This window comes from Astatotilapia calliptera, chromosome 20 (assembly GCF_964374335.1).
Source record: "Astatotilapia calliptera chromosome 20, fAstCal68.1, whole genome shotgun sequence".
Taxonomy (NCBI): Eukaryota; Metazoa; Chordata; class Actinopteri; order Cichliformes; family Cichlidae; genus Astatotilapia; species Astatotilapia calliptera.
In genome coordinates, this window is record NC_137441.1 from 821584 (window position 1) to 835000 (window position 13417).

The following is a 13417-nucleotide window of genomic DNA, read 5'->3' on the forward strand; positions in this document are numbered from 1 at the left end:
TCGTCTGCTGTCGTTTCTTCACGTTTGATGGGTCGCATACGGGTCTGAGCATGCTCAGTGCGTTGGCTGAAAATAGGGCTTCAGTTATTGTACCTGCATAAAAACCAGAGGCTGGTGCTGGTCAGCTAAACACAAACCGCTGAAGGAAGTCAGCTGTGGGTTTGGGGGGGGGGTCAAAGGTTACTACAAACTGTTTCTGTGGGGAGGAAAGGTGAAAGGTCAGCGAGCTCCAGTGGGTCTAACTGATGCGCCACGTTCTCAGGCATCAGCGAACGCCTCCAGAGGGCAGGGCCGCAAAGATTTAACCAAGATTGTCTCTTTCTCTGCCGAGCAGGCGCTTTCTTAAATCTCAGCATCATATTTGTCTGCAGCGATGGATCTGTATGTGTGTGTTTACCTTTAAAACTTCACTGATGTGTGTGCGCAGCTGGAGTTTGTAGTAATCGTGACGGTCTGAGTGAGAGCAGGTATAATTTCCTCTCAGACTCATTGTTCAGGTAAATCCGAGCTTTGAGATTGTGCTAAGTGTGTTTGTCGTAGCAGCAGTTTACTGTGGCTCTAATGAGATTTCACAAATGATCAATGAAGCTGATAAATGATGTCATATTTTATCCCCTGAGAGGAAACCCAGAGGTTCGAGTCTGGTTCCTGTGATCAGTTGTCAGAGTTTGATGTCAAAACTTCACAAAGTGCATTCTGGGTAAACTTTCATGTTTGATAGGTGTCTGCTCAGGACAGGTGGGAGCAGATGAAAGGTCTCCTTTAACCTCCTAAGAACCGAACTCTTCCACGGCAGCATTTTTAATTTCTCTTTGATATTTGGGCTGATTGGGGCCCGATGAATGTAAAAACAAAGAATTACCAGATTTTTTTTTTAACCTTATTTTTGTTTTTAAGAAAAATAAGAACCATAAATGAGGATATTCATTTAAAATTTTGATAGAACAGTAGCAGTATAATGTCCTCTTAAGTGGATAACAGGCCCACGTAGAGCAAAATTGAGTATTCTGGTCTAAATAACCTAAAATGTGATGTCCACATATGTGGACGGCAGGTCCTAGGAGGTTAAATGTACAGTTAATACCAGGATCGTCCTCCTGGGACCCCAACACTCATAAACCTGTGAAGAACCGTATGATGCTGCGCTTTGTAAATTCACCTTTTACCTTTGAAAAGTCAGAATCATCATGATGAACGTAGGATGTCCCAGCAGGTCCTGAAGGGCACATGAAGTTCACCTGAGACTGGTCCAGGTGGCAAAAATCAATAAAAAGCAGGTGTTTCATAGAGGGGAGGAGCCACAGCCAGGGAAAAAAGTTTCCTATGTCATCCAACAGGGGGCAGCACGAGATAAAAATACAAGCCTGCAAACAGGAAGAAAAACGTAACTTTTCATTTAACAGCAATGAAGGAAACACAGCGAGCTCCATCGACGTGAAGGTGTTAATTCTGCCGTGCAGGATTTCTCTGGTCATGTGACTTTACGTTAGACTTGTAGTCAAGACCGCCTAAACCACAACATCGAGACCAAGTCGAGACGAGACAAAAGTCTTTAAGCTGCAGCCAGATGCTGCTTCGTTTACGGGTCTCAGGCATATTTATGTGTTCTTGCTCTCGCACAGCCCTCCTCACCGCCGTCTACTGCCTCTCACTGAGAGGACCGACGCACGCTCCACTTGACTGTCGCGTCCATCACCCTCTCTGTTTTTCACATGATGATGTTATCCTGTATCCTCGCACGTGATTGGCCACAATATGATTCACTACAAAGCGCTCTGTAAGCACGGCTCAGAGCTGACGCTTTTGCGCATGACACATTATTGAACGTTACGTTGTGTGTCATCGATACTGTTGACTCCAGAGGCGGAGCCAGACACCCGGGGCTTGGCCCTAAAGGGTAGTATGCATGTGGGATGGGGGGTAGAAATGACTGAAAGATTGTCAGGCTCTGTTTTGAGTTTTGTTCAAAAAACAATGACTTCATATAGGGAAAAATATATACCACATATGCAGGACACCTTAAACTAGTTTTCTAATTAAGCAGTGAGGCAGAACAAAGTTGGGCTGTATCAAGACACGAGGACTAAACCCCAATTCAACCAGACCCAGAAATTCCTGTTGTTTTGCATAGAAATATACTGAACAACATACAAAGCATGATAAATAAAATAACATCTACCTGAGTTTTTTCTTTGAAAGAAGCTCCTTATGTCCGTTCTTGTATATCAGTACATTACTGAAACCAGTTTGTTTAGCCGTGGAGGGAAACAACTGAAAATATGAAATAAACACATGTAAGCTGAGACTCTCTAAAGAACCAGGATTGTTGTTGTTCGGCTTTTCATTTCGCCATTTGTTGATTCGCTGGAAGAGCGAGTAACGTAATATTGGTCAAGTGATCCGTTTGATATCAGTCTTTCGTGATGCACCGTCATATTTACATTATTAGTTCAGTACGAATGATTTGCTTTGGTAGCTGCTCAAACTTAAGCTCTCCTCTGTCTGCAGCACACTGGCAGGCAGCAGCTTCTCCCCCCTCGCTCACAGGCGTCAGTGCTGTGCTCAGTCGCCCAGTGCCTGAGCTCGGATCATACCAAAATTAGGGGGAATTTACGACTGTGCGCTATGTGCTTCGAGTATTGTGTGTAGTTTTTGTTTTACAGCTGTCAGTCAGGCCTCTAACTATGAAACAAATTACACTCCAAAAGACCCCGAAAAGATGACCCGGGCCTAAGCCCAGTATGACACCCCCCCGCTCCGCTGATGGTTGACTCAAGACCAGATTGAGGGATCTGAGATCAAGAAGACCAAGACCAGGTAAAAGTGGTCTCGAGACCAAGATTGGTTTCCAGACATCCAACTCTATTTTACGTCATCACGGTGTTCAGAGGTGTGTTTAGGTGTTCAGCTCTGGAGGTGCACCTCCTCTTCACCCAGACCTGAACAGTGCTCAGCATCTGTTTGTGGGGCCGAAGGGCAAAAGAAGATGATGGTGATATTTAAAGATTCCGTTCTTCATCAGAGTCTGGATCCTCAAGCCTCTCTGCAGAGGTCAAAGGTCAAGGTTAAATGTGAAAAGCTGGGACTGAACTTCTCACATCAAACCAGAGTTTCATGTCTGTCTCAGTAGAAACTTGCTTGCTGAGGACGATCACACACAATGAAACACAAAGAAGAGTGGAGAGAAGCTCCGTTACAGCGCCCTTTAATGTTTGGGTGACCGTCTGCCCCAACCTGGCTGTAAGGACGACGTGAGCCAATGAAATGAGAGGTTAGAGAGGGAATGTGAGGTCACAGAGGGGCGTCGTGTGGTTTCAGGGTCTGTAATGAGGCCGGTTTACGGCTCTGTTCCCACACTTTATTGTCCCTCAGGTGAGCCTCTGAGCAGGTGGCTAGCATCTCCTCCTCCTCTGGGGCTGCCAGGTATGTCTCCCCGAGGCCTTCAGGGTCACTCGCACGGCTCTGTGAATCTGAATCTTCTGAGTGTTCTCCATGAAAATCAGATGTTTTATCCAAAAAGCAGAAATGATTTCCCAGATAAAAAACAGAACCATGAAGCTGAGCGGCTGGAGCTGCAGACAAAAATGAATAGATTGTTTGGTCAGCTGACCCAGTAACAGCTGTTTCACTTTCATGGACATATTTCCTTGTTACTGGAACACTGATGATAATAATAAGCTGATGCTAAGGCAGGGCTGGGCAATCTCAGTCCACGAGGGCCGGTGTCCCTGCAGGTTTTAGATGTGTCCTCGAACCAACACAGCGGATTTAAACGGCTAAATTAGCTCCTCCACATGTCCTGCAGTTCTCCAGAGGCCTGGTAACGAACTGATGTGATTCAGGTGTGCTGACCCAGGGTGAGCTCTAAAACCTGCAGGACACCGGCCCTCGTGGACTGGGATTGCCCACCCCTGTGCTAAGGCCTCGTTATCAGAGGGGAAACCTTCTGCTGCGCTCGTCTGACTCTGAGCTGATTAAAGGGTTTTTTTTGAAAAAGCTGAAGCTGGGTCGTGTCTGAGTGTTTTTGGCACCGAGCGAGTTGCAGCTCGCCAAACAACGTTCTGAACGTGAAGCAGGTACCTGAGACCCCTCCCAGCCGTGTCTCTGTCAAGGTTTTATTGCAGCTGCGACGGCTCCTCCCAGTCTTTCTTCCTACGTTCTCCTCGTGGCACTCCCTCACCTCCTCACCTCCTGCTCTTCCTCCCTTTTATCTGTCTTTCCATCATCTCTGTCTCTGTTCGGCTCATCTCTTTGTCTCTTTAGACTTCAAAGCAAAGGAGGAGCAGACGGGAGAGGAGGGCAGGGGTGGGCGGAGCCTGCTGTGTAAACTCACTGAAACATTTTGGTCACAGATTTAATCCTGTTACAAAGAGCCTCCGACTGTCTGACCTGCTGTACAGGTGAACCCACCGTCACCCCCTCCCCCTGTGGGAGGCGTGTCCTCAGCACTCAGGAGGAGGAGGCCACCAGGAGTGTGTTTGAAGGCTTTTCTTGTAGGAAACAAAGAGGCGGACATGTCCATACCTGCTCACACACACGGCGCTGAGAGCAGGCCGCTCTGGCCCAAATGAACACAAATAAACACGTCTGGGCTTTGTTTGCGTCACAAATACGACACGGTGGCGTTCACTTCCCGTCTCTGTCCTCTCAAACCCTGCTGTGTCAAATCTAGATGAGCACAATGGTGACAGTAAACACATCACATGACATTTCTGTGACACCGGTGTTGTGCCAAAAACTGATTTCCAATGTTTCTGTGTATTTTTATGTGTAATATCTTTACGTATGTTGGTAAATAGACTTCGGTGAACAGGGTGACCCAGCTGCTGACAGCTCACCTGATAAATCTTCCTCCGGCTGTTTCTCTTCTCAGTTTTCAGCGTTTTGTCGACCCGTCCCAACTTTTACAGACGTGTTGCCGCCATCAAAGTCAAACTTTATTGAAATGGTTCATTTTCTCCTTTAAATGTTTTCTGTGAATAAATTTGGGTTGATGAGAGTCGGAAATGATTTCATTCCGTTTTTATTTCACGCAGCGCTCTGCAGTGTTCCCCTGGGTGTTCCTGTGAATCTGCCAGAAGCTCATTATTCGGAGGATGCGGACACCTCGTGGATGTCGGACGCGTCTCTGGGGCTGACCTCTGGATCAGAGCCTGAATGAAGCTCAGTTCGCTGCTCACTTCAAACTTTGTTCCTCGCTGCACACAGACCTCTTCATCTGTGTGTGTGTTTGGGGAGGCGGGGGTGAGTGGGTTCAATTGATGGAGCAGTTAGCAGTTTCCATGACAACATGTGACCTATCCCTCGCTCCTCCTTTGGTCTCTGTGGTAACCATGAAGTAGATTAGTTATAGAGTTCAGGGAGAAAGACAGGATTAGTGAGGTGAAACGCCAAGGCCTCTTTCTTCTTCTTCTCTTCCTGTGTTTGGCTCGCTGTGAGTTTTTCACACTTTATTTCTCCCTCCTCTCTTGTTCGCGTTCCTTTCATTAAGAGTCCATTTCCTGCAGCAAACACCACGCAGGAAGTAACTCTTCATGGACCGATTTTTCTTCTCCTCACTTCCTGTCTAGTAATGAGCTCACGTGTTCAGACTGCTCTAAACACTCAGTTTATCACAGTTTTTCGCACTCCTGGCTCTGGATGATGTCGTGGACCGCAGCCCCACCCACCTGTTGTTTGTGAGTGTATGTGTGTTGTCATAGTACTAATTTGTATGTTCTGCAGATTACAGAATAGCATAATGTGGGCGGGGCTACCTGATACTGACTTGTGGAGGTGTTGTGTTCCTGTGTGAGACCGAACAGCAGTGATGCTCAGTGTTTTCTTCCTGTGTTGCCTAAACTTCTCATGCCACAGTTTTGTTCTACGTGTACAAGGACAATACACGGCTATTCTACACTAGAACCTCTGCAACTTGAACCAAAGCTACCTGTTCAGTATGAACTGTGCCCGACTCACCTGAGCACCTTTTATCTGTGTGTTTGAGAGTGTGGGAAAAACTCTTTAATCTTCTAAAGTGGCTCCTGGAGCCACGTAATTACATGGCAGCGCTCCATGAGAAACACACTCAGCTCTGCAGGTGTTTCCCATCAACCCTGTGGTTCTTCTGACGTCCAGCAGAGGCAGCAGTGAGTCATGTTAAAACTTTACAGCCTGATACACAAACTGTTGGGTCTCTGTGGATCATTTCCTCCATAGTCACACCTGTACGGGGAGGGTGTTTGTGTAACACGCCTGGTTTAAGGTTTGTAATTTTAGGGCGTGGCCTCTGTGACTGACAGGTGGATGGTGACACAGATGGCTGTAGCTGCTAGGCTAAGCTGGACCTGTGGACCGTTTTTGTGCTGTTGGAGCCTTTTGGAGCATTTTTAATGACATCACGTGACCAATAATATGGCTGCTGTGAGGTCACTGCACTAACAGAGCGCTCACGTAGGCGGAGCTCCAGGTTTGATTTGCAGGTCTCTGTGGATGCCAAACACAGACTAGCCAAATGTCTGAGAGACGCTGCCCCAGCTCCCAGGAGGCAGAGAGCAAGGAGGGCGGATTATAACCACAGAAGAAGAATGACACAGCCACGACAGAAGCTTCAGAGGTCCACAAGCACAGCTGCCTGCAGCTTTGACCTTTAACTAGGCTCCAGTGAACGGCCGCTCGCTCCGTTTTCAATCTGCGAATGGAGTTTGATCGGCGCTCATAAACAGATTTCAGCAACAGTTTTATTACCTGGGCAGGTAATTCCCTGGATCACGTGATGCAGCACACTGAGGAAAGACACTTTCTTCAAGTTCAAATTAAACTACTGCAAGTTAAAGTACTACACAGGTTAAAGTACTCCGTCTCTGAGGCTCCGTCTCTGAGGCCTGCGCAGGTGTCATTCTCCATCAGCTGTTTCCTGTGTTCTGGTTGAGGTTGCACCTTTCAGTCTTACTAAATCACGTGTCTGTTTTTACACAACAATCAGTATTTTAATCAAAGATGTTTCATGTACACTCAGATCTGGACTCTGATTCGTGCTGCTAAAACCAGACCTCAGACATCAAACAGGTACATGGTTTATCTAACAAGAACTCATAAATTCGAGTCTTCAGCCACTAAAATCAGCTTCAGTTGGCCGCAGGCCTACGAGGAAGCTCTGCGCCCTCCTCCTCCTCTGGGGCCGGGCCAGAGATGGGGGTAGGGGAGGGTGAGGAGAGAGAGAGGGAGGGAGGGGGAGGACTGAGTGTTCCTGCTGGAGCGACTCTCGGAGAGGACAGAAAGCTGTGCGCTCCGCTCCAGGACTCAGCGCCTCCTCTTCCTCTCTGCGGCTTTTTCACTTCACGCGCTCCGGTCCCGCAGAAGCTTTGACCCCCCCCCCCCCCTCACAGCCTCGGTAACTTTCTAAGACTTCGCCACCCCGTCTCAAAGCTTGCTCCTGGAGTTTGTCGGGCAGGTGGGATGATGGTGAGCGGTCCTGCGCGGCTCTCGGAGCTGCTGTGGCTGCTTTTGGTGACCTGCTGCTGGCGCCTCGCCTCGGCCCAGGAGCTGCCCACCAACGGGGTGAACGGATACAGCCTCCACCCGCCCTACTTTAACCTGGCGGAGGGCACGAAGATCACCGCCACGGCGACCTGCGGGGAGGACGACACCGGCAGGAGCGTCCAGGACCTGTACTGCAAGCTGGTCGGGGGCCCGGTGTCCGGAGACCCGAGCCAGACCATCCAGGTGAGTCGCTGTGAGGTGTAGATCTGAAGCAGGTGCTCGTGGCGTCACTCTGAGTAGTTGCAGCACGCAGTGTGTGCGTATGTGTAATCATAAGGTATCGGCTTATGACTGAGTTTCTAAGCATCAGTGAGTGTAAGAGGGGAGAACCGTCCCGTGTAAGCGTGAGCAGCAGTCCCAGACTTCACCCGAGCTCACGTTTACTCTTTGTCTGTGTCAGCGGAGCTTTGCATGACTCACAGTTTAAAATAATCCTTCTTTATCTAAAACTGAGTCTGGTGGCAGCCCCTCACCCATCCTCTCAAGTTAGCTCCTCCCCTTTGCGGCCCCTCCACACTGAAGCCAAAAACCTTCTTTTAGCTGGTTTATCTTGTAATACAAAAATAGAGTAATAATAAGTAATAAACTGAGGACCTTTCACACTGACACATCAATCTCACACCAGCGGGTTCTGTAAGTTTAGCAGTGCGAAAATAATCAAATCCTGCAGTTTGTTCATGAATTACAGCGATTAGAGCAGCTGTAGGTGTTACAGGTTGTGGTATCAAGAAATTAGTTGGTTATATAAATATATGAGTATGCATAATAGTTATTCATAGATACCTACACCCTAAGTTCCTGTTATTCATCTGAAAGAAACAGAATGAGTGTGTCGTTACAATGGTAACGCCAGGAGAGGCAGTATTAGTTCTGTGTTACATTTATGTTGTGAGGAAGTGGAAGAAGAGTGTGTCCTGTAGGGGGCAGTAAGAAAATGGATACTCATGTTCTGTACGTGCACTGATTGGGCTGTTCCTGAGTAACCGTGGAACAAATTTACGCTACAAACATGTTTTAACAACACAGCCATGACTTGATCAAGTCTTATGGAATACAGCTGTCTGAGCTCTCGTTCTTTTTTTCTTTGTCTGGTTGCAACAGGTTCAGTAAACCAGTTGCAACGATACTTCATTGTAAGTCTCAGTTATTGTATTTTTATTTTTTGAAGATGCAACACAGGTACTGCACTGTAGTGGTTTGTATCATATCTATCTAATAGACTCCAGTTTGTGCATGTAAATGGAGAGTCCTCTTCACACACTGAGGTTAATTATGGAGTTCCACAGGGTTCAGTGCTAGGACCAATTCTGTTTACATTATACATGCTTCCCTTAGGCAGCATCATTAGAAGACATAGCAAAAATTTACACTGCTATGCAGATGACACCCAGCTCTATCTGTCCATGAAGCCAGATAACACACACCAATGAGTTAAACTGCAGGAATGTCTTAAAGACATAAAGACCTGGATGGCCGCTAACTTTCTGCTTCTTAATTCAGATCAAACTGAGATTATTGTACTCGGCCCTCCTCAGAAGGGGTTGTCTGATGGTTGGGGTCTGCCTCCATCATTGTAGGGTCTTTACCTTACAGTAGAAAGCACTTTAAGGAACTGAGGTGATTCATCCAGGACTTCATGGTCCATATTTCCAGTTGTTTTATTTTCAGATGTGTGACGTGTGAAGTTCTCATGGAAACACAAAAGCAGAACCTGGATTTTCATGTTTCTAAAGAATAAACTTCCATAAAACCTGAAGTACAGAAATGAAGTAGCTGAGTTGTGGACGTGTCTCTGTAACCTGGTTCTTCTTCCTCGCTGAAGAGCAGAGGAGGTCGGCGGCGTGCACAAAGCTGCTGCCAGCTCGTTATGTCACGCTCGGCTTCGTTGGCTCTACTTCGCCCTTCTTCTGATTTAAGGAAGCAGAGAGGTGTGTGTGTGTGTGTGTGTGTGTGTGTGTGTGTGTGTTTTTCATCAGTGCAAAGGCTCATGAACAGCATCAGCAGGTTAACCATTACAGCAGCTCTGCGGGTGATAACCTGCACACTCACTGCCCTCTCTCTCCCACCTGTCCCTGCATTCCTCACAGTGACTGACCCTTGTCGTCCAATCAGAGCAGGCTCGCCCGCCATCTTACCGCGAGATTATCGAGTTTGGGGGGGAAAAATAAAAATCAGCTCACGTTGAGTTTGCAGAAGTCAGGAGTGATGGCTGTTAGGCTCAGACTGAAGTTCACAGAGATCAGAGGTGGAGATAAAGGTGGAGGATGAGGAGAAAGAATGAAAGCAGCAGAGCAGAGAAACCTGCAGCCTGAGGCACATTCCTCCGTGGGGGGCGGGGGGCACAGGAAGACCTCATTTTACAGTTTACTGCCTGAATTCAGCTGCTGTTTGTCCTCCTCCACACTGAGTACTTATGCAGCTCGTCCTGATCCTCGGACACTGCTGCAGGAACAACGTTCCCCAAAAATGTGGTCGAGGGCTGCTGGCCTGAGAGGGCGGGGCCTCTAAGCCAGGTCGCTCCACTGTCTCTCACACACACACACACACACACAATGTGTCCCGACAGCACGATGTGGGAGTGTTTTTATTCATTAAATGTGCAGGAGGTGTACGAGGCGGCGAGCACGCTCTAGTGAGCAGAGACGGAGACACAGCAGCGCTCAGTCAGAGACATGTGAGGGGAGAAGTTTAGTGTTCAGGAAGAAAAGATGCTTAAACCTTACTTTGGGCCAAAGGGTCGGCAGGAGAGTGACTCCGTGCAGGTTTTCAGTTAGACAATGCGTGTTGGCAAAAAACAGATCACATCATTGTGCTCAGCTGAAGTTTCATGATTGATCCACAGCTCTCTGTGTCGCATCAGCAGCTGCTGGTTTTCTGGCTTCTAATGACAAATAAAGCCACGAGGCAGAGGCCGGCGTGTGAGCAGATCTGAGACCTGCAGCAGAGCGTGCTGTTGACCGAAAGCTAACGGCGCTCTGGTGTCACAGCTCAGCTCTAACAGCTCATCAAACAGTGGGGGATGGTTTGAGCCACAGAGACGTGACCTCTGACCTCAGGGACCTGCTGTGATAACGGCCCCTGACCTGGGTTTTTGTTCAGGTCGGCACTTGTTGAGTTTATGCTAATGCTTACTTTGGGCCAAACGGCCGAGCGGACCACCAGGACAGAAACGGGGACTCGAAGTGGGTGTCACGTCTGCAGCGGGCGTGTGCACTGTGGAGCTACCTGCAGCCGGCCCCCACCTAAACCCACCACCGTGCTGTATTAACCTTACATTATGCGTGCTTGGTCGTTGCTCCGGCTAATGGTGTGCTGGAAAGGCCCAAAATAATCCAGCAGGCAAAGCGTTTAGAACACGAGTTAATGCGCAAAACCTCCCAGAAACAGGAAATATGAATGAAAAGGAAAAACAGAATCACGGCTAAGGCTGCCACGATTAGTCGACTATCAGAATCAACGACTGATTTAATAGTCGACGCCTCGTTTGAAGCTTTGTAAGATCCCAAAAGCCGCAGGAATAAGTAGCAGGATTTAAGAGTGTAATAACGGACTGAAACAGAAGATGGCAGCACTGCATGTACAAGGATGCCGTTAAACCCCGAAGAAGAAGAAGAAGAAGAAGCTGTGTCCGGTATCGTAGCTGTGTCCAAATTCAGGAACCGCATCCTCCTGAGGCCGCATTTGTAGGCCGACTACGTTACAGCGACACGACGAAGACGGTCCATTCGAATTCGAAGACTCTGACAAATGCGGTCTTTATTTCCCCAGATTTGAAGGATGGGTCGGGTGTATACTTCGAGGCCCAACCTATCCCAGAATTCATAGCGCAGCCCAGCTCAGTTTCCAACAATGGCGGCAGCTAGTTAGTTTTAATATTACTCTTATTATTCTTTCTGGGTCACAAAATAAACGTTTAACATATTTTCAGGTAAGAATGTAGCTGTGTAAACCTCAAATATCTGCTCAGTTTATCAGGACACCACATATTTTCAAAAGCGCTCCGACGTTTTCGGAGACATCTGTTACCCACTAGCTCGATAGTTAGCCGGGGGCTAGGTCACTAGAGCCGTGAGAACACCGGACTCCCCGCAAATCGTTTTCAAGCCCACCGCTGTCTTTCGCTACTCAGGTTAAACATATAAGTCACTTAGATAACTTAAAATGTTATTGTTTGGCTTTTTAGTGTTTTATTTGTTCCTGAGTAAATCGGTTTGGCTGAGATTAAAGTTTTTGCACAGCTGAATAAACGTCAAGCAGACAGCTGATTATCAGAAGTGTGAGATGCTCCAGAATTTACTCCGGTGTCCTGTTATATTTTAGATAGCAAGGAGTTTATTAAACTTCACTGAAACAATCTGCAAATTTCATTAAACTTTAATAAACTATCATCTTGTCTTTATTTTTAGTTAGCACCTTAAACACTTAAAGCTGTAAGCTAATGATAGTTATATAAGAGCAGATGCTGCTGGTGCAATAAGCTGTAGTTTTACGTCCAGTGGATGATGATCTGATTAGTCGACTATCAGAATAATCGTTTGTGGCAGCTCTATGTCACGGTGCTGTTCTGGAGCAGCCGTGACCCCACCATGAGGAACGCTGCTGTCTTGTCATCAGCCGAAGAGGCGCTTTGAGACGCTTCATGGGCAGATGTTCCCCAAACAGCTGGTGTAACAGGATGATTGATTTCTGTTTCTTCTCAGGGGCAGTACTGCGACATCTGCAGCCAGGGCCACAGCGACCGCGCCCATCCCATCACCAACGCCATCGACGGGACGGAGCGATGGTGGCAGAGCCCGCCGCTGTCCCGCAGCACTGAGTTCAACGAGGTGAACGTCACGCTGGACCTCGGACAGGTAGGTCTGCTCCCTGTGTCGGCTGCTCTCCTTCTTCTTCTGTGGTGCCGAACGTTTCCAGAGCTCTGTCCTCTGTCCTCAGGAGAGCTGCAACGTTTCAGTTCCCGCGGGAATTTTGAGTAGCGTGTGGGGTTAGGATGGATCAGATTGTGAGATTATTCCAAAGTGGTTTTTAAAAGTCTGTCTGAGCTTGTTGGAGCGATGCAGGAATGACATATTTGATCTGTACCGTTTCAACATCTTCGACGATCATTTGAAATCATCTGAATGAACGACAGAAAGAGAAGGACAGAGGGAGGCGGCGGCGCCCGATATCGATGTGGAGGGTTTGTAGAAGTCACCTTCTACCTGCAAACATTAATCATCCTCACACAGGAAGGTTTTGTGACTTCGCTGCCATCTTGGCTCAGTGTGAACTGAGGATGGCGCTCTAAAATGAGCTGAGGAGCGTCATCGTGCTACCGTTTTTATAGACAAAGACATTTGAACATAAGACAACAAAAGGAGGGTCAAACAAAAAGAAAGGAGGGGACTGACATACACAAGGTCACAACTCAGACTCGTGTTATTACCACACGGCTTCAGACTGAGGACAGTCTCAAGTCGCTCCTGCCTCACTGCTTTAATTCAAACAAAGTGAATTGTGGGTAGTTGTGTTCAGTGTTATTAGCAAAGCTGAAGTCCACATCAAAGATGATTAAAAGTGTGATTAAATCCACACTCCTGTAGAGCTGTAAACAAATGAACTTCATCATTTCAGCTTCTGTTCAGTTTAAATATTTTACCGACTCATGTCTGAAAAAGGTCATAAAAACATAAAAAGTGTGATTCTGATGTTTGGGTGCTGCGCAGCCTGTTTGTGCTGGTTTTCCTTCCTTCGTTGTCTTTATGTCTCAGCGTGTTTTTGCATGTGACACGTCTGTTAATGACAAACGTACGAACAAACCACTGAAACCTGCAGCTTTTATGTTTAGTCGGGAGGTGATTCTGGCCGCGGATCGGCGGTGTTTGCTGGGAGAGCGAGCGGAGGGGGAGGGACTTCA

At 47.5% G+C, this 13417-nt stretch overlaps 1 protein-coding gene across 3 annotated transcripts in view; it reads left to right on the forward strand.

Moving 5' to 3' along the window:
- The first annotated feature begins 7227 nt into the window (after positions 1-7227).
- lama5 (laminin, alpha 5) overlaps positions 7228-13417 on the forward strand; it is a 75294-nt gene continuing 69104 nt past the window's right edge. For all 3 annotated transcript variants that reach the window (XR_003270857.2, XM_026154944.2, XM_026154945.2), the window contains exons 1-2: positions 7228-7704; positions 12222-12374. Coding sequence is in view for 2 of the 3 variants with exons in the window: in XM_026154944.2 (XP_026010729.2) it covers positions 7438-7704; positions 12222-12374 (420 nt within the window). In the remaining variant the exon portion in view is untranslated. The remainder of the gene's footprint in view (positions 7705-12221; positions 12375-13417) is intronic.